This window comes from Macrotis lagotis, chromosome 2 (assembly GCF_037893015.1).
Source record: "Macrotis lagotis isolate mMagLag1 chromosome 2, bilby.v1.9.chrom.fasta, whole genome shotgun sequence".
Lineage (NCBI taxonomy): Eukaryota > Metazoa > Chordata > Mammalia > Peramelemorphia > Peramelidae > Macrotis > Macrotis lagotis.
This window is the reverse complement of record NC_133659.1, coordinates 99,635,663-99,657,203: the sequence shown is the minus strand read 5'-3', so window position 1 is coordinate 99,657,203 and position 21,541 is coordinate 99,635,663. Positions and strand designations below refer to the sequence as shown.

General features: G+C 39.6%; 1 protein-coding gene across 19 annotated transcripts in view; it reads right to left on the bottom strand.

Moving 5' to 3' along the window:
- LOC141512949 (maestro heat-like repeat-containing protein family member 7) overlaps nt 1-21,541 on the bottom strand; it is a 50,108-nt gene that overhangs the window by 16,510 nt on the left and 12,057 nt on the right. For 15 of the 19 annotated variants that reach the window (XM_074222340.1, XM_074222333.1, XM_074222330.1 and 12 more), the window contains 7 exons: nt 15,181-15,281; nt 13,172-13,321; nt 9,724-9,875; nt 6,306-6,447; nt 5,653-5,828; nt 692-829; nt 491-605 (listed from right to left, as the gene is read on the bottom strand). In XM_074222340.1, the coding sequence (XP_074078441.1) occupies nt 491-605; nt 692-829; nt 5,653-5,828; nt 6,306-6,447; nt 9,724-9,875; nt 13,172-13,321; nt 15,181-15,281 (974 nt within the window). The remainder of the gene's footprint in view (nt 1-490; nt 606-691; nt 830-5,652; nt 5,829-6,305; nt 6,448-9,723; nt 9,876-13,171; nt 13,322-15,180; nt 15,282-21,541) is intronic. The other 4 variants (XM_074222327.1, XM_074222337.1, XM_074222339.1 and 1 more) reach the window with 4 other exon arrangements.

Sequence of the window (21,541 nt, the reverse complement as noted above, 5' to 3'; positions counted from 1 at the left end):
AAGAGGTAGCTACTCTATCTTGACCCCACAGTGCAAGTGCTCAACAGACTGAATGAAGCAGTGCAGATCATTGAAAGGAGGGATGGATTTGGAGTCAGAGGACCTCAGCTTCCTCATTTGTAAAATGGGATCATACTAGAAGCACTGAAATTTCTTCAAACTCTTCCTCTCTGATCACTGATCCTCTCTCAGTCTAATATAATAACATTTACTCCCAGTGTTGTTATATAAACCAAATGTGGTGATATATGCAAAATGCTTTATAAACATTAAAGCACTATATAAAAATTAGCTATTGTTATTATCGTCATCCTTAGAACAAGGGAAAGTCTGGGTGCTTGGGTTGCTTCCTCACTAGTGCAGACCCATTCTAAAATTTCTCTTAAGGAAGTGTATATGTAGAGGAATTTCTGCCTTCCCCAGAAGCCCAGGCCACCCTTCCTCCTGTCTCCAGCCCCTCCAGAACAATCCCTTATTTAGTTTCACAGACCTCAGCCAAGATAGCCAAGGCAGTAATCAAACTCCCCTCTTCATTCCCTCTGAGGATGCTGAAGATGAGACTCACAATGGGACGGATGTGCCAGCAGCTCCTTATGGTCAGAGACCTGTCATGGAAAGCAGAGAACTGGATCCAGGGTCTCAGTCCCAGGGGAGGGCAGCCCAAGACATCAGACCCAGAGGGAAGGCTTACTTGGCTATCATGGAGATTCCCTTCAGGTATTCCTCTGGATTAGCCAGTAGTTCCCAGGTCCTTTGATTCTTCATGAAAGATACCTGATACTCATACCCAGCTGAACAGATCAAGGTCTTTAGGGTCTCAATGGTGCAGCTGTGAAAAGGGCAAAGGGTGGGAAGGTCACCTACCAATTGTTATTTAACAAGAATAAGCATCTTTTATAACAGTAAAGTGCATGTCAGTTTTCAAAGTACTTTCACATACAATCATTCATTCATTTAATTTCTGTCCCAAACATTTCAGGAAAATGAACAGACCAAGAGTCAGACTTGTTTCATAGATGAGGAATAAGACTCAGTAGTTTCTTCCTTGTTCCATCATTCATACTACATACTCATAAATGAGTTAACACATGTAAAGTGCTCTGGAGATCTTAAAATACTATTACAAATGCTAGCTATTATTACATCCAAATACAGTAACCCCCTGTCTCATGAAAACTTAAAATATTGAAGCTAGGAAGGGCTAGGGATTAAGTGCCTAAAGGCACTGTGCTTGGAACAGTCTATATATTGTTATGGCACTTTGTGACTTATAAAATATTGTCAGTTTTTCAAGTAATCATTTTATAGATGAGAAAACCAAGGCCCAAGGAAATTATGTAACTTGACCCAAGTCACAAAGGAAACCACTGGCAAACTTGGCTAAAATTCAGTCCTTACTCCCAGGTCAAGGTCAGCGTGGTTTTTGCATCATGCTGCTCCCTGAGACAGGCTCTATTCCTACTGCTGGTGGTACCTGCAGAGGGGTCAGAGTCCTGCTGGTCACAAGCTGCAGATAAAACTCCTGAGTGCAGCCAAAGTGGAATAAAATATAATCAGGAAATGTTTAATAAAATAAAAATATACTACAACATATATAATGGTCATTTGTAATTTTCTAAAGTTAATATGTGCCTGAAGGAATCCTTTTTCTATTTGTGCTGGACATTACTGGTGTAGTGAGGAGGGCAATGGGCTTGCAATCAGGTAGATATAAGTTCAAATGCTGCTTTAGTTACTTATCAGATATGTGACCTTGGAAAAGGGACTTAATCTCTCAGCCTCAGGTTACCCATCTATAAAATGGGGATAATCACAACACTGACCTCACAAGGTTGCTGAAAAGATCAAATGATATGTCATAGGTAAAGTGCTTTGTAAATGTTAAAGTCTTATATAAACAAGGATTATTTTTTATTATTAATTAGGGAATATAATAGGAAAGATGGGCAGCTAGGTAGCACAGTGGATACAGTGCCAGGCCTGAAGTCTGAGTTCAAATCTGGCCTCAGATACTTACTAGCTGTGTAATCATGGATAAGTCACTAACCTCACTTACCTCAGTTCCTCATCTATAAAATAAGATGGAGAAGGAAACAGCAAACTATTCCAGTGTCTTTGCCAAGAAAACCCCAAATGTGATCGAGAAGAGACACAAACAACTGAAATGACTGAATAGCAAAAAATTAGTGAAGATAATTCATATTTAGAAATAATGCTAATTATAGTATGGCCTGGATTTCTTAAGGACCATTCTTTAAACCCAGTCAAGTCCCACTGTCATTATTTAGGCCCTGATGGCTACGAGTAAATGTAAATAGCAATTGCTTCTGTTTTGGTGAGAAAACCTGAGAGTATCCCCTTCCCAGATTGATTTTTTTTGACTAGGTATAAGAGACCATTCTTTGTCTCACTTATTACATAAATCACTGAATGGATACTGCCTCAGTCAAGCTGAGACCTGAGAAAGTTCCTAGCTTAAAGGCTAGTGAACTTCATGAGGAGGTGAGAAAGTAGCCAAGAATGGCCACAGGGCATCAGGGATATTGTTTGTGAGAACAAACCCAAAATCTGAGATAGTTTTAGAAAAAAAATGTATTAGGTCTTTGGGTAAAGAGAGAGCTGGAAAGAAAAGATGGCTCCCCCTACAAAGTCTTTGTTGAAGTTACCTTTTATAGAGCTCAGACAAGGACATAAGGACATTTGCTAACTGGCCTAATGGAGGCAGAAGATAGTCTCTAAGAGAAGGGTAGTCTGAGATATATATCAGAAGATAAGTCAATCTATTTTGGGGGAACCAAAAAATAAGCAATGAATGAACTCAAAACAAAACCTGAGGAAATCCAAAACAAGTGCTGGGTGGGAACTAAGTCTTACAATCATCCACCTTCCCTAGAGCATCTCTGATGTCAACCTGATCTCTATATAAGTTTTGGGAATTAGAAAACTCAAACAATATATAGATGACAAATAATAATTCCCAGGGAAAATATCAATAGAGACCAGTAATACATAGGAGACAATGTCCAGGAAGACAGAGGCAAAATTCACAACCATATATTTCAATATTGCAGTTATCAAGATGATCTAATAAACAAAGAAAATTATAAAGTCACCAGTTTTTATTTAGTCATCTCAGTCTTGTCTGACTCTTTGTAATACCATTTGGGGTTTTCTTGGCAAAAAAATGCTGGAGTTTCCTTCTTTAAAGCTATCAGAACAAGAAGGAAAACTGAGAGTTCATAGGATATAATTCATGGCTGGGATATATTAGAGAATACATTCAGATGGAAGAGAGTTGATGATAGGTATAGTGGAGCATCTCTGAGATTCAAGAAGATATTTTTAGATGAGGGAGTCCAAAGAACCAGAAGTACTAGAGAGAACAATAAACAATTGTCTGATGAAACAAAGGATTTTGGTGAAATAAAAAGACAATGTCTAAAAAGAATTCTGTGGAGGCACAGAGGTCTCTAACCAACATAAATGATAAAAAGAACTAGCATAGGTAATGAAGTTCTTCAAGAATGGTGTAATACTGACTCTCAGAACCAAAGGGTATTCATTATAGATGCTAAGAACAACAAAGAAAGGGAAGGTATTTTTAAAAAAAACCATATTGGGCATGGGGCAGCTAGATGGTGCAGTAGATAGAGCACTGGTCTTGGAACCTGAGTTCAAATCCAGTCTCAGACACTTCTTACCTAGCTGTATGACCTTGAACTGGTCACTTAATCCCATTGCCTTGCAAAAAACCACAACATATTGGGCATAAGTAATACCAATTGAGATAATGTTGATAAATGAGTTGGCACAGTGGCTGACACATAATGGGTGCTTGATTTTCTTCCTTCCACAAGAGGAAGATCAAAGAAAAGACAGAACTCCTATAGGTGGGTAGGACAATGAGGAACTGATGAAGGAGTGAGCATACAGCTTGTCAGCTCTTTACTTTGCCTTCATTTTCTCTACCAACAAGGACAGTATTTGGACTAGCAAAGATGAAGCAAAAGTGGTTAACAGGGAAGCTAAACTCAATAGGATTGATATGGTGGAAAGGACCCTACATTTGGAGTTAGGAGAACTGGATTTGAATTCCAATTTAGAAACTCACTGCCTGACTGACCTTGGACAAGTCATTTAAGATCTCTAGGTCTATTCCTTCATCTCTGAGGGGAAAGGATTGAATTAGATGACTGCTAAGGTCCTATCCAGCTAAAAATCCTTTTATTACCTGAGATGGTAAGAGAGCCCCTAGGTGTCCCACTTAATGTAAGTCACAGATCCAGACAAATACCATCTCAGAGTCCTGAAAGAATTTGTGAAAGTGATTACTTATCCATTGTCCATGATAAAATTGTAGAGAATAGTAAAGGTACTGATTCTATGGTTGGAGAAGGACAAATATTGATTTCAAAAAAAGGGAAGAGATCTTTGTAAGTTGTGTTTTACTTCTTGGAAAAAGTCTCTAAGATTTACTAAATCTTACTAAAAGCATGCTTGGTGCGTACCAAGAAAGAAACAGAGATCATGGCAGTATGGCTTCAAAAAGAACTGGTCATGTGAGTGAAACTTAATCGACACTATCTTGAAGGTATCTGAGGAATGACATAAAGAGATGATGCTTTTATTTCAGATGGGCATTTGTCATGACAAAGTCTCACCTTCTATGCTTTGTGAACAAGATGGTGAAATGCATACTAGGTGAGAGTCAAATTAGGTCAGTTTTTAATTGACTGAATGACTAAATTCAAAGTGTGAATGACTACTGGTCAGGCTGGAGAGAAATCTCCAGGGGAGTGGGTCAGAGAATCTGTCATCAGCTCTGTTCTCTTCTTTAATGGAGACAAAGATGACAGGTTTACCAAATTTATAAATGATACAAAGAAGGGATGGACAGGACATAAGAATGATGGACTGAATCTAGCAATCAATCAATGAATTGGTATTTATTAAGTATTGGGCACTGTTGTAAAAAAAAAGTTCAATAAGGATGACATGGGATTAAGAAAATCAATTCCATATATAGGGGATGGGAGAGGCTTGTCTAGACAACATTACATGTGAAAAAGGCCTGGGGACTTCATAGAATATAAAGCTCACTATGAATCAATAATGTGATATTAGGCTAGAAGTCCAGAGTCCAGAACACGGGAGACAAGAGGCTTGCTGTACTGTCAGAATACAGCAAGGCACTATTAATGTTATGGATGTTTGTGTCTGCCTGGGTACTATACAGGAGGGATATTGAAAAACTGGAGTTCTTCCAAAAGAGAATGGGCTCCATGGTAAACAGGCTGACAAACAGGACAAATTAGAATTGGGGGAAAAAAAAAACTGGGAGTGTTTAACTTGGGGGGGAAAAAAAAGAAAATTTAAGGGACTATGATAGCTATTTTCAAGTATTTGAAGGGTTATGAAAGGGGAAAAGGGATTAAACTTATCTTTGACCAAAGAGAAGAACCAATATTTTTAGGCAGTAGGAAGAACTTGCTAAGAATTGGGGTTTTCCTGAAGTAGAACAGGCAGTCAGAACCAGTCTTTCCCTCCCATCCCTAGAGATGGCCTTTCAATAGAGGGTGGATGACCACTAGGCAAGATGACTGTTAAGGGATGGTTGCATTGGATGACTCCTAGGATTCTACAAGAGAGTACCTCACAGGGTTCATATATTCTGGTACCCCCGGCAGCTCCTGCAGGGTCTGGTTACCCCCTTCAAACACCAGGAAGGAGATCAGGGACAGGAGGGCCATGAATAGCCATGGGTAGAAGATCTCCACCTCTAACTTAGAACTGGAGTCCAAAAGCAGCTCATTGAGAGCACGGCCAGCCTAGGGAAAACAGCAATCAGCATTATCAGTTTGATTTGGCCTACTCACCTTTACTCTCTTGGGGAGTTCTGTCCCTTCAGAAGTCACTGTGAACACACTCCCTCAGTAGAGGTCACAGTTACAATGTGAATCTGGGCAAGGAAGGCATTCTCTAACTTTCATTTTCTGCCTTTCAAAGCACTTCACAATTCCTATTTCAAGGCCATGCCTCTTTCTCCCTGTGGGTTGGGCAGGTCCAAAGTTATCTGGGGTCTTGCAAAGGCTCACCTGACTGAGTCCCCCACTCCCAGCCCAGGATAATAACCATTAGAATGTGGATGTGGCCCAGCCCCCATCATTTCTTCCCTCCTAGAAGGCTCCAAGTCTTTTTGCCCCAGGATCAAAGGATTGTGGACAAAGCTCAGGATTTCTGCCCACCCCCCACTGCCCCCCAGCCAGAGGCCTGGTCTGTCAGCTTTCCCTCAGCAGTGGCTGTACCAGCACAGGGTTGATCTCCAGAGACTTTGAGGGATTCCCAGAGTCCTGAAAAGGCAAGGCCTGCAGCCTCATCAGCAAGTGGTTCAGGAGTGTATCATAGCCTTTGGCAGGGGCTGCCAGGATCTTCCACAGCTTCCGGTCTCTGTAGGTTGGAAGGCCACTGTCAGCCAGGTCAACTCAGCCGGGTCTTGTGCAAGTTGCCCAGGCTGCCCAAACTATCCAAGGAAAGATATTCTTTCTCTGTCTTTCTCTGTCTCTGTCTGTCTCTGTGTGTGTGTCTGTCTCTCTTTCTCTCTTACCCCTCCCCAGTCTCACTGCCTTTCTCTTTTTTCCTTTCCTCTTGTTCCCTTTCTCTGCCCTTTTGCCTCCCCACCCCTTCTCTTCACTTTAATACAACAGCATCTAATAAGTATATTATTCAAAGTACTAGAGCTGCTCCCAGAGTCCTGCAGCTGTTTAGGGGGACTTGAATCAAGCTCTTCCTAACTCAGGAGTCAGTTCCCTCTCCACTACCTCACACTGTTTTGGGTGATAGAGACACAAAATTTTAAAACAAACAATTCCTGCCTGCAAGAAAGCTAATTCTACTTTCATTCCTTTTCTCATCTTTTCCCTTTTCTCTGTCTTCCTTTTTCTCTCCTTTCTTCATCCCCTCCCTTCTTTCTACTTCATCCCCAGTTTTAAAGCATACCTCACTGGCTAATAAATGTCCATTTTAATAAAGATCATATCAAGTACAAAGGGCATGAATGGCAGTTTTCAAAGGAAGAAATCTAAGATATCAACAACCATATTTTTTTCAAAATGTTCAAATCATAAATAACTAGAGGAATGAAGATTGAACAACTCTGAGGTTTTACTTCATGTCTATCAGATTTAGGATAGGTGACTAAAATGTTGGAATACAGATGCTAGAGGAAAACAGGCACACTAAAATATTGTTGGTCTAGCTGTAAATTCATCCAGTCCTTTTGGAAAACAAAACTATACCCCAAAATTCACTAAAATATATGTATCCGGGGCAGCTAGGTGGCGCAGTGGCTAGAGCACTGGCCTTGGAGTCAGGAGTACCTGAGTTCAAATCTGACCTCAGACACTTAATAATTACCTAGCCGTGTGGCCTTGGGCAAGCCACTTAACCCCATTGCCTTGCAAAAACTAAAGAAAAAAAAAAGTATGTATCTTTTGACCCAGTGAAAGTACTATTCATCCTATACCCCAAAGAGATCAAAGAAAGAGAAAAAGGGCCAAAGCTACTAGAAACTAAAAAAGATGCCCATCAATTAGAAAATAGCTGAACAAACTATGATGTGTTAATTCATGGAATAGTATTGTATTATAAGGGATGAAAGAGATGCATTCTGAGAAACCTGGGAAGACTTGTATTAATTGATACTGAGTGAAGTAAGAACCACCGAGAGAATAATTTATGTAGTGGCAACAACATTGTAAAGACATAAAATTTTAAAAGTCATAAGAACTCTGACCAATACAATAAACAACTATAATTCCAGAGGACTTAGAATGATAAAGAAATGATGGACTTCAGATGGAGAGTGAAATGTACATTTTTGGACACTGTCAAAATCTTGCACTTGACTATGCATATTTGTTCAAAGATATGCTCGGTTAAAAAGGGTAAGGTGGCAGAAAGAGAAAATAAATACTTGTTAACTGAAAACTCATTAATTAGGGGCGGCTAGGTGGCATAGTGGATAGAGCACCGGCCCTGGAGTCAGGAGTACCTGGGTTCAAATCTGGTCTCAGACACTTAATAATTACCTAGCTGTGTGGCCTTGGGCAAGCCACTTAACCCCGTTTGCCTTGCAAAAAAACAAACAAAACCTCATTAATTTAATTTTTTAAATAAAAGAACAAATTAAGTGAAATCTGCCTTAGGTTATAGAGACAGGGAACAGGGAAACTCAGGAGAATGAATAGCTCAGATTCTTAAGCTTTGGAATCTAACATCTTTTGAAACTTGATTAGAAAAAGAGAAATAGCCTGAGTGGGAAGAAGATGCCACAGAGAAAATTCATCTCACTGACTGAATCATCCTAAAGAATGGAGCAAGGTTGAGATATCCCCATAACTACTACTCATCACTAACCTGAGCAGCTCTCCCAGACACCTGCAGAAAAGTGAAAGGGCCATCCTCCAGGCTGCTGGGGAGGGAGGACTGGTCCAGGAAGCATTCTTTTTTTTTAATTAATCTTTTTTTATTTATTTAAGGCAATGGGGTTAAGTGACTTGCCCAAGGTCACACAGCTAGGCAATTATTAAGTGTCTGAGGTCAAATTTGAACTCAGGTCCTCCTGACTCCAGGGCTGGTGCTCTATCCACTGCACCGCCTAGCTGCCCCGCCAGGAAGCATTCTTAAGAAGCCCTGCATTTCATAGATCATCATACCGTCCCCTACCTGCTCCCTGCCCCTGAATTCCTGGGATCCAGAATTCCACCTGGGATGGGAGAAGGCCTGGAGAAGACTAGTTAGTCAAGAAACTTGCATTAAACACCAGCTACATTGTTGAGCCCTGGGGCTACAAGAAAAAGGGAAAAGACAGACTCACCCTCTAGAAGCTCACAGTCTAATAGGGTGATGACTGCTATTGTGTGTTCTTCACTCTTGAAGAGGATTGTGGCATCAGAAAAAGTCACTTTCTGAAAGTGGTGATGATGGCAAAACAATTTACAAACAAACTCTAGAGGAGATAAATGGATATCCAAGAGAGGGACTGCACTAGTAGAAGGGGTTTCCTATAGTTGGGGGATTTTAGCTGGCATGTGAAGGAGGCAGAGAGGAGGAGGAAGAGCCTTCCAGGGATGGGGGAGGGGCAGAGAAAATGCCTTTGAGTATTGGAGAGGGGAGAAAGATTAAGAGAACTGCAAAGTTATAGGAGGAAAAGAATTAAATTATGAAGGACTTTGAACACCAAAAAGGATTTTATATTTGATCCTATCAGTGACTAGAGTTCACTGGAAGGGGAACAGGGGGTTGACACGGTCCAACCTTCCCTTTATGGAAATAACATTTTTGGCTGAATGGAGACTTGAGGCAGGTAGAACAACCAGTCAGCCCCAGCAGCAGATGTCCCAGGATGATGGCAATGCCAGAAGAGAGAAGAGGGTATGATAGAAACGGCTCTTGGCAACAGACTGGATTTGGGAATCTTATAAGATTGAGAGCTTTGGGAGGAAAGAGAATGAGCTCAATTTCTGGACCTGTTGGATTTAAGAGATCTATAGTACAATCAGATCTAGATATCTAAAGGGCAGTTTTAGAGATGGGAAATAAGAAGTAGGCAGTAGAACAGAAAGAACATAAAGAAGAGGTAAGAGGTCTAAGAGGTGAAGAGTCTAGGACTAGGGGATGGAGAAGGGCCCCTAGGTTGTTCTAGGGCTGGTGGCACTGACTTACTGGTCACGATCTTGAATGGTGATCAACATCAGCATGACCTCATCAGTGTACTTCTGGGTCAGCTCTTGAAGAGTCTTCTCAATGACTTGGATGGCGCAGAGATCTCTTATGAAGCCCAGATTGTAATGAATACTCTCAATCACATCTGATACCTGAGTGGAGGTGGGGAAAGTGTTCCTTCGGGGAGACTCCCAGCTACTCCCAGGAAAAAAACATAATTAGATTAATGCAAGTCAATAGTAATAAGCCTCAGGCATAAAGAGTAATTTTTGCATCTGAAGCAACACTATAAACAGTCTGGAACAAGCAGCCTGAAAAGGACCTTTAGGTGGGGGTGGGAAAGGAGAGATACCATCTTAAAGGGCAAGATTTCTTAACTTTTTTAGTATGTCCTGGACCTTTTTGACAGTCCTGTGAAGCCTGTGAACCCTTTCTCAGAACAATGTTGATAAATGCACAAATTAAAAAATAAAGCATTACGGGGGCTGCTAGGTGGCTCAGTGGATAAAGCACTGGCCCTGGAGTCAGGAGTACCTGGGTTCAAATCTGGTCTCAAACACTTAATAATTACCTAGCTGTGTGGCCTTGGGCAAGCCACTTAACCCCGTTTGCCTTGAAAAACCTAAATACACACACACACACACACACATAGATAGATAGATAGATAGATAGATAGATATAGATAGCTAGATATGATTACAAAGGAAATATAGATAGCAATTGGGGCAGCTAGGTGGCACAGTGGATAGAGTACCAGACCTAAAGTCAGGAAGACTCATCTTTTTGAGTTCAAATCTGGTCACAGAAACTTCCTAGCTGTATGACCCTGGGCAAATCATTTCACCCGGTTTACTTCTGTTTCCTCATTTGTAAAATGAATTGAAAAAGGAAATGGCAAACTACTCCAGACTCCTTGATAAGAAAATCCCAAATGGGTTCATGAAGAGTTGAGTCAGACCTAACTAAAAATGACTAAATAATGACAATAGTTTTATCAAACAAAATTCATAGACCCCAGGTTAAGAACCTGTTGTAGGAGTAGAGAAACCTCAGGACACCACAAGATTGTAGATATGAAAGCTGCAAGACTCACTCACCCTACATCCAATAAAGTATTTAGTAATCTCCTATTTTGTATAGTGCCCTGAGGATACAAAAAATAAAACAATTGCTACTTGAAAGAAGTTTACATTCTAATGGGTAAGACAAGCACATAAGTATAGTACTGGTAAGAAGTGAACAAATACAGATTTATGCAAAAAAAAATGGTGACAGCTTCAGGAAGAGAGAGATTCTGTGAGGTGGGTGAGGGTGGGAGACAACCAGTGCAAGGACCCTCTGCCCCTCCTCATATCCATGCAGGATAGGGATAATACTGAAGAATGTGAGTGGCTGAGACCAGGTTGTAAAAGGCATGTCATCACAAAAGCAAAAGGAAACCACTGGAGTAAAGAAATCACAAGGGCAGCAAAGTGTAGGATAGACTGGAGTGGGCAGAGACAAGTCAGAGAAAGCAAGTGAGAGCCTAATGAAATAAATCATCTAGGCAAGAGAAGTTGAATAGGCAGCCCACCAGCAACACTCCCCAGTACACCCAATCCAGATTAAAACCCAATTGAGAAATGTTTAATAAAATAAAAATAAAACAAAGAACATTATATTTTTAAACTAAGTCAGTATGTGGCCAGCAGGGATCCTTATGAACAGCCTGTGTCCCAAACAACCCAAACCCTTTCCATTTGAGTTTGCTACTCCTGACCAAGAGGTAACCAGGGCCTAAATTAAGGGAGTAGCCATGTGAGTGAAGAGAAGAAATCGAAAGCGAACAAGCAAACTAATAGAGACACATGTTGTAGGGGAGAGTAAGATCATGAGGAGAATGCTCAGATTATGAACTAGAGACACTGGGTTGGCTTCAGTGGAAACAGGAAAGTTTGCAAAAGAATTGGGGAGGGAATAAGCATTTCTATTAGCCATGGGCTAATCAGTGCTTCACAACCCCTCTGCAAGGTGCTGTTCTTCTACCCATTTTACTGTTGAGAAATCTGAGGCAGAGGTTCAGTGACTTGTCCAGGGTCACACATCATGTATCTGAGACAGGGTATAAATGCAGGTCTTCCTGACTCCAGGTCCAGGGCTCTCTGCATTATTACCTAACCACCTTTAGAGGAGGGAGTCCATGTCTCTAGGACAATCTGCAGATTGTTTATGCAGATTATCTTTATGCTGCAAATATTTATTTATGTCCTTGTTATCTCTTTTCTAGCTACACAGCAGGTTCTTGGGACTTTGCCCCTAGGTCCCTTCAAGAGTACTTTTTTCATCTTGTATAACTTTTCAGTTCCCTTTGATGTACATTAGGATGAAAGTTCCTAAGGGCAGGAAATGCCTTTTTATTTATGTTGGTATCCCTAGGTTGGTATACAATTGCAAAAAGAAACTGTTTTTTATTCTTTGCACTTTTATTTCTAGTGCCTAGCTTAGTAGAATATATAAAACTGGGTCTTAATAAATCTTTGCTGATTGGGGGGTTTGGGGGAGCCTCCAAAGTGACCTTAGTTATCAAGAATAATTAGTTATTATTTCTTCATATTTAGCATCCCATAAGTCTGCTCAATGGGGTTGCAGATGCAGTGGTAAATTTTACAGTAAATTTTGGAAGTAGACACCCACACACAGAAGCCTCAAAATATTATGTTAGAACTGGAAGGGACTATATGGATCAATTCAGTTTTATGAAGGAGAAACAGAACTTGGTTTTCCGCCCAGAGAAATGACTTGTTCATAGTCTCTGTGACCAATTCATTCACTTCTTACTGCAAAAGCAGTTGAATTGAGGCGGCATCAGGTGGATGGAGTCCAACAGACTCTCAGGGTAGGAAAAGACCTTAGAATCCCAGAGCTAGAGTAGTCAGAATAGAGATTAGAACCCAATTCTCTGTAGAAACTTAATTTCTCCCTGGAAAATTGAAAGAATGGGCATCACTCCCTTTCTCTACTAGATGCTCTTCACCCTGCTTCCATCCTCAGTGGGCCACTTAAATGTGCAGCTCTCTACCTGGTGCAAAGCTGTTGGCACCCCACCTTAATTGTATTTCTTTCCATTATACCATAGCCACTCTCTCACCCAACCCCACAAACCTACTGTGACCATTTCCACATTGGGTCAGTCTATTAGACCACCTGATGATTTCCTGATTGGGGGTGGGGGGTGGAGTGTAGACTGAGCAATAAGCCCACCTTCCAGACTTCATTTGGACACCTGATCAACATTAGCCCGAATGCAGCTTAGAACTCTTAAATTCAAATGAACCCCACCAACCTCAGCCTTCCCTATTAGCAGGGATCACAGGCATGTGCTACCACACTAGCATCAAATTTTTTAAAATCAAGTTCATTGATCCTAGCTTAAGTAGATCCTAGGCCCAAAAGTCTTCAATTTCCCTACCTTGTCGAGTTCAGGAAGAGGCTTATCTATTATCCTCTCCAACATCTCAACAGGTGCCCAAATCTTGAACTTGCATTCAGCGGTCATGGCCTTCACACACAATATAATAACAGTTGCCCTCTCCTCAGGATTCAGAAATGTCTGAAAGAACTAAAGGAAGAACAACATCATCAGGGGTTCCCTCCTTGCAGCCCCCAAATAGGAACAAAGGTCCAGATGCAAGCAACAACTACTTTATCCCTAATGCAGCTTGTTCTACTGAGGAAAAAAAGTAGATTGAGTTATCAACAAATGCTCAAATTCAAAGTATAATAAACTCTTTGACTATTACCTAGGTTAAAAGGATAGGTTATTCAAAATAGAAATAGATCAAAAGGGATTTCCACTTCAGTATGACTTCTTAAATTAGAGACCATTTGAATACAAGTATCTGATGCTTAGAATTATTACCATTTCAATAAATTAAGGAGCCACAAAAGGAAGGAGAAAGTTACTTGATTCTTTCATTTGTGCTTCTTTTCTCCATTCAGCTCCAGCCACCATTTTACAAATGACAGACAGCCTCACCTGCTGTGGCTTTCTGTCTGCCATGTCTTGCAAGTGAATTGGATTTAAGAGAGGGAGAGTTATACAAAGTCGCTGGTCTCACACTCTCCACCAGAGCCATCTGGGGCAAGTGGCCAGATATCGATCAGGACCACTGCAGATGAATTTAGATGCAATGGGAGACCTTGGTTTTTTTTTAAGTTAAAGTGTTAAAAAATTAATCTGTAAAGGGTTGCTCTAGAAGGTCCAGTAACTTCTCTTGATGGGGAACCAATTAAGTGTGGTGAGAAATGTAGGGTGTTGGTCTTCACAGGGTGTGGAGGGGAGCCCTTAGGGAATCCATTACAAGGGGGGAATGGCCCAGCCAATCACAAGACTGGAAGAGTTTTCCTAATCCCATTCCAAGGATACCAAACCCCAAAAGTCAAGAGTAACCTAGAGATCTGGACCTAATGCTACAGAGTTTGCACAATTAGGTAATTGAATATTAACCCACACACCCCCTGTGACTATTGGGGTTCTTTAGCATATCGTGCGTTGGATGATATGTGTGTGGGGGTTCATATTAGGGGCATATCATGGAATGGGCGGACCTTTTAGATTGTAACTCAAACTCTGAGAGCCTATGAACATCCAAGAGGGAAGGGAAAGAGTTTCTGAGGACAATAAATTACCTGACTCCTGAGACTAAGGTGTGCCCCACCCCTAGGAGTGAAGTACCCATATCTTGTCAGGTGTATTTTGCAAGGTTTGTGAATAAAATGTACAATTTTCTCTCACTCTAGCAGGTTTTTCTTTCATTCATTTATAAGTGTTTTAGCTACAAAGGGGAAGAACTTCTAACATCTCTTAGCTCCTCCAATTCTTTAAGTCACCATGCAACCAGTGAGTCAGAAGAAGTGATGAGGAGTCAAATCAAAGCTATCAAAAATAACTCTCCTGTTTCCTATTCCAATACATTTTTAGACATTAAATGGTCTTTAAAGGGAGAAATCAAGTTCTGTCTCTGTAACCCTGACTGAAATCTGGCACACTGCTTTGAATATGCATAGGAGTTGTTTTAAAAAATTTATTATATGACTGAGATGAAAGATATGCTATGATTAAGATAAAACAGAATGATATCTATGGATAGAGATAGAAGAGTTAATTATATCTCCAATTAAAGAATTCCCTTCTGGGTTAAAACCCCAACCCAAGAACAATTTAAGGAATGAGTCTCCCAGCTGATCTTGAGGCTTTATGGATGGGACCTGAGATCAAGATATACCCCATACAATGGATACTATGGAAACAATGTAAAGACTAACAGACTGCCTTCTGTAGGGGGAAAATTGTAAAATTCAAAATAAATTAATTAAATATTAAAAAAAAGATATGCCCCATAACCCACTCTAATCTCTCCCCCAACCTCCATCAAAGAGCATCCCATGTCCCAGCTACTTGGAGAGAGCTAGGATTACCTTAACAATATACTGCAAGCAGGTGGTCCAATCACTTTGGAAATCCTTCTGCAAATCTTTTAGGAGTTTACACCGTTGTTCCTCATTCTTTAGAGATGATTCTAGGGTTCACAAAGCTGCCATTAAGGAGCACAGCCTTCCTCAATTGGGGAGAAAGAGAAATGCTAACCTCCTCACCTCCTTCCCTTCTCCCATTTCTTTCCCAACTTCAGAGATAGCCATCAAGGTTAAACAACTTCTGTCCAAAGGGAAGACAAATTCCCACAAAACCAGGTCACTAGGAAAAATCTATAAGCAATAATATGGCACTGCTCTGCCATTTACCTCTCTAGGTCTTAATTTCTTCATCTGTAAAGTGATAGTGAAGCAGGGAGGCAATATACACATATATAAATGATATGCTTTCAAGTTTATCTGTCTGATTTAATTTTCTCCATTACTTTCTAAAGTCCAGATAATAGTAAGAAAAAATCAAGCCATTTTGTAGCTTGCTACCCAAGATATAAAGACTCATACTGAAAATTTAATAATTGTCTCCAAGTTAGTTTGAGCCAGCCCTAGCACATCACAGCTTCCAACCCTAAATCAAAGATCTTGTGGTTCTATAAATTGATCCATGTTGCCTGGGGTCAGTTTATTAGAAATTATTACTCATCCAGCACTGAGGAAGTATGGACCATGAATAAGTAAATGAATTACCCAAGTGCCTTTGGGACAGGGAAAGATAGGGGTCCAATTTCCTTAGGTTCCTTAAGGAATGAAATTTCTTGAATTGTGATTGCAAGAAGAGATAACTAGACTCCTGCCGAGGTAAAATGCTAGTGCAGCAGATTTGAAGAGGAAGATATAGGAGCAGCATGCTGGTGCATTGTGGCTTAGGGGCAGGAAGATAGAGATTCTCTAGCAAGTGCTTTTCAGTCTGAGACTGGAGTGAGATACAATGAGATTTAGATTGTAAGCTCCTTAATGGCAAGGATTGCCTTTTATATTCCCCAGTATTTTGAATAGGGCCTAGCCCATAGCAGCAGGGACTTCATAAAAGGATTGATGAATTGATTGAGAACTCTCCCCACTTGCTTCTCTGCTTATTTATAACCACTGAGCAGTGGTGTGGCTAGAACTAAGTCTGAGATTGACAAAGGGACAGTGAAGGTTTGATTATCCTTTCCCTACTCTGCCTTCAACCAACAGGTATTTTCTTAATAATTCTTCTATTTCTTTGGTAATTTCTGGCTTTTATATTTATTTCCTTGATATAAGATCACGACTAACCATCTTAAATTGTGATTAGAGCCTTACAATGGAATAAGCTAGCAAATGACTGGTTTTAGTGTAGAGAAAAAGACAAAAGACCTAACCATTTTACCTAAAATAGTTAGAATGTTTAATCCAATTTGGGACTCTGGACTATGAAAGTGAAATCTATTGTTTTTATTATTAATAACTTAGATAAACTTCCCCAAAATTGGATCCTCTGGCAATAATGAGGAGCCTGAAGTATGGTAGATGGGGTGAAAAGAATGGGGATGTATGAGATATATTGTCCTCCCCTACTAGTTTTCTGCTCCAGCATGCCCAGCCAATCAAGGATGGTGATTAGAGAGTGATCCTGCACAATGGGAAGAGAAAGATAGTCCACAAAGAGTCTCCATGCTCCCCAAATGGAGTGCTCTTGCCAGACAGCACCACTTGCTGATTACAGATGATGAAGCGGTCAGTGCTCCCTATTTGCCAAGCACTATGGTGAAGTGATAAAGTCACAAATTCAAAAGCTCTGATCTAAAAATGGGAAGACGTGGGGGGGGGCAGCTAGGTGGTACAGTGGGTAGAACACCCACCCTGGAGTCAGGAGTACCTGAGTTCAAATCCAGCCTCCAACATTATTTAATAATTACCTAGCTGTGTGGCCTTGGGCAAGCCACTTAACCCCATTGCCTTGCAAAAACTAAAAAAAAACATAAAATAAATAAAATGGGAAGACAACATGAAAGAGAATGCCAAGAAATGGTGTTTGGTCTGGGAAATTACAGAGATGAGGAATGGGACAAAAGGGAAATTGATTAGCATGCTCTGAAGAAGTCATAAGTTAAATAGGTTTGAGGACAGTTCTCAAAGAAATGAGTAGAAGCCAAAGGTAAGGGGGTTGGGGGCGCGTTCCTGTGTAAATTGGCAGGACATAATACCTCAGGGGGGGCACTCACATCAGAGGATACAATTAACGACACATCATATTAATAGCTCTCATTTCTATGACACTTCAATGGATACAAAGTACTTTCCCTTCAACATTTCCATGAGATATTACAATTATTATTCTCTTCTTTCCAGCCATCTTCCTTCCATGATCCCCAGCTCCATCCAAATTATGAGGCTCAGAAATAATGCTTAGAAAGAGTCCACTATATTTAGTTGGTCCCAGGCCCACCATGCTGCCTTCCAGTCAAGATCCTGATGTGCCTTTACCATCTCCAGGTTCCACCTGTTCCTCTTGTGAGGGATGGCCTTTGATGAAGTTTCCTTATAAAAACACTCTTATACACAATGGTGAGAAGGATCTTTCTCATGCCACACAAATATACTTTTTATCTTTGTAAGCAAGGTCTGTCTGGTTTCCATAGTATCTGTGATTCTTGGAAAATGAGGTAATTTTAAAAAGAATTGGACTGGTTCTCTTTCTGATTGGATATCTCCAAATTTGGTCAGAGGAAATGCATAATGAGTTTTGTAAAACATCTCTTTTAAAAGGGTATAGATTAGCTATGAAAAATTATGGTAATAAGGGATTGAAAACTGTAACTTTCCAATGAGAATGATTGGTTTTGAAAAATTAGTATAATAAAGATTGAATTTGCTTTGCGCTGGTTGAGTATTAGCAATAAAATTGTGAGCTTATCTTATCAGTGGGATAAGATAGAATTTAGAGTTATTATTATTATTATTATTATTATTATTATAAAAAGAGGTCTGTGAACTTCTATCTTTGACACTACTTGGCTGATGCAACAGGGGTGTGTCCTTTTTCTTCGAAGAAAAATAAAAAAACCCTTTCCTGCTCTCTGTCTCAGACTCTGAACTCTTGATTCCTGTGGTCATCACACACACTCTGAGAACAGAAAATGACTACCATCATCCTGGGAAGGTGCATCCATTCACTGCACTGATTCTGCCCATCATCTTAGGGACTAAAATACACTATCTTAGCTACCACTCCTCTTTGACTATCAGGTATTAGGATGCAAACTTATTGAGGCTAGGAATTCTCTTGCCTTTCACATTTGTACCATCAGTTCTTTTTATATAGTTGCTAGCACATAGCAAGTTCATAGATTTTTAAAAATTCATTCCTTTAGTATTTAATTTATTCATTCATTTTACAGATAAGGAAACTGTAGGTCAAAGAAGAGACTGTAATCAAGCAATAAACAGGAATCAGAGCCTAGCTGTGATTGGAGAAAGAAGAGAGAGAAAAATAGAGGGAGGGAGGGAGGGAAGGAAAGTGTTCTCTAATGTGATATTAGGAGTAGTGACATAAAGGTCAACAAACTCAAAACTTTTAAACAAGTATATTAACTACTGTTTTCCTAAAAACAAAGGGACTATGAGAGTGAGTTTAAAATAATTTGCACAGTGCCTTTCAATCACATTATTTAAGAAAGTAGATAGGATTAACTTTCTACCAGAAGGTATGGCAAAATTTATGAAATTGGTTTCTTATTGTAAGTCAGATGAAAGTTAAATTCAGAGTCTCAGAGGAGAAAGAACTAGGAGAAAGAACTGAATTAGTTCAGAAGAAAAACATTTACAAGAAAGAATTCCAAGTAGTAATAAAAGGTCAGGTCTGATCTCAACTAAGACCTCTGTACCTTCTGATTTAGCCTGTGCTTCATAATCATTGCCTGAGAAGCTCTGCTGAGAAAGTTGAATCAAAAAACTGCAGAAAAGTTCATAATTATTGAATAAGAAGCCTGACAAAAATTTGAAGAAAAAAAAATCATAGCTACTAGAGAAAAAGGCTAATAGAGAACACCTGTAAGCTTTCTGAAGCGAAAAGGTTTCCCAATTACACTATCTCTAGATCAAGGTTTCTTAACCATTTTTTGTGTCATGGACCTTTCTGGTAAAGCCGATGGATTTCTTCTCAATAATATTTATTGCTTACATTTAAAACCAAAAGAAATGATAAATTTCAGTTAAAGTTCAGTTCTTTTCAGTCATGACCAACTTTGTGGACCCCATTTAGGATTTCTTGGCAGAGATGATGTAGTGGTTTGCCATTTCCTTCTCCAGCTCCTTTTACAGATGAGGAAACTAAGGTAAACAGGGCTAAGTGATTTGCCCAAGGTCACACAGCTTTGAAGTCAGGAAGATGAATCTTCCTGACTTCAGGCCTGGCCTTCTATGCAGCGTGTCACCTAGCTGCCCTGTAGCAAAAGTAAAGATGTCTTTTTTTCCATTCAAAATTCCTATGTTATAACTCCTCTGCTCTAAATGGAGTTCTGAATTTCAGGTGAATCTGAAAATAGCACCTAAGCTTTAGACTATAAGTGAAGCTCAGAAAGAGTCAGTGGATGGGGAAGTCTAAAAGAACTATGATGCCTCTAAAACAACGAGAGAAGCTTTACTACCTCATTCTCAATAGATAGTAGTGTTGACTAAAAAGAGCTACAACCACAGTAGCTAACAGTATATGGTTTACTAGTGATCTTTAAAAAAGTCAGCTTTGACTACCAATTTGAATAAGGAGCAATAACTCGTAGGGAGTAGGTACAACAAAAAAGAGGAGACACTGGTAGCTTAAGTACAAGTCATGATTTCTCTTTTTTGCATTTTCTGGTGATTTTTCTCTGTATGTGTATTCCTTCATATGCAGATGCCCATGTGCTTCCTATATGTGGATAATAAAGTTCCTCTCCCTGCTAATGTTTCTATATTTGATGAAGATGAGTTTCCTGGCTCCAGGACCAGCACCACTTGACTACCCCACAACACATTTTTGAGAAGCGACAAAGTGAAAGGGATAAAGAGAGAATAGATTAAATAGGAGTGGGGAGGAACAGATGGAGGGAAATACAGATAGCAACAGCAACTGTGGGGGAAAAATATTGAAGCAACTTCTCTTGTGGACTTATGACATATCATAAGAATGCAATCCATCCCAAAAGACAGAACGATGTTATCTGAACACAGATGGAAGTACAATTTATTTTTTCTCTCACTTTATTTTTCATGTGGTTTATCTTTGTGGGTAGAGGGGAAATTATTTTACTTTTACAACAAGACCATTTTAGTAATGCATAAATAAATTAAATTTTAAGAAAGAGTAAGTTTAAGATCTATGGAAAGATTGGTTACATAATTTCCATTTCTATTTACTTGTTTTGAACTAAATGTGTCATCAGTTGAGGCTCAGGAGAATATATGTATGTATATGTATATATATATATATATATATATATATATATATATATATATATATATATATATATATATATACACATATAGCAGTGGGATTAAGTGGCTTGCCCAAGGCCACACAGCTAGGTAATTATTAAGTGTCTGGGGCTAGATTTGAACTCAGGCACTCCTGACTCCAGGGCAAATGCTCTATCTACTGTGCCACCTAGCTGCCCCTCAGGAGAGTAGATTTGAAGATTCTGACTTAAATGCAGAATTCCAGATTTAAAGGGGCCACTAGATATATAATATTAATAATAATAAAATACTTTAGCCTATGAATCAAGGAACCTGAGTTCTACTTCTAGCTCTGTCACTAGCTAGCCATTTGATATTGAAAACGCCACTTAAATTGATCTGCAAGATGGGGGGGGTGAGTTCAATGATTTCTCAAAAACCTTTCATTTTACTTCCATTTAACATTTATGTTTTTAATCTATAAGGCACTCTTTGGGAGATATGACTCAGGAATATTAGTTTGTATGGTGAAATCCTTAGACTTCTAGGATTACAGTTATGTATGTGACACTATACAAGTATATTCTTAAAACTTTTTAGTTCAACTGAAAATAGTAAGAAATAATGTTTTATCCAGTCTAAAGTCTTTTCCAGACTTTTCCCTTTGGGAAAGTATGTATAGGGTTAAGAATGAAAGGTCTCAGAAAATGGCTCTAGAAAAATATCACAAGTCCAGGGTGCTTTTTTCTTTCCAGTGAAAGGATGAGAGTACTGACCCATGGACTCATATAAAGGCAATCCTTTTTTCTCCATTTCCTGAAGGAATTAAGGTATTGATCAGAAATTGTCCTTTTTACTATTTCATATAACCTATGACCAGTGGAGGAAGAACATTTAAGGGTAATGGTCAAAGAAGAGTGAGTAGTTTCTTGGAGGATGCTTTTCCAGG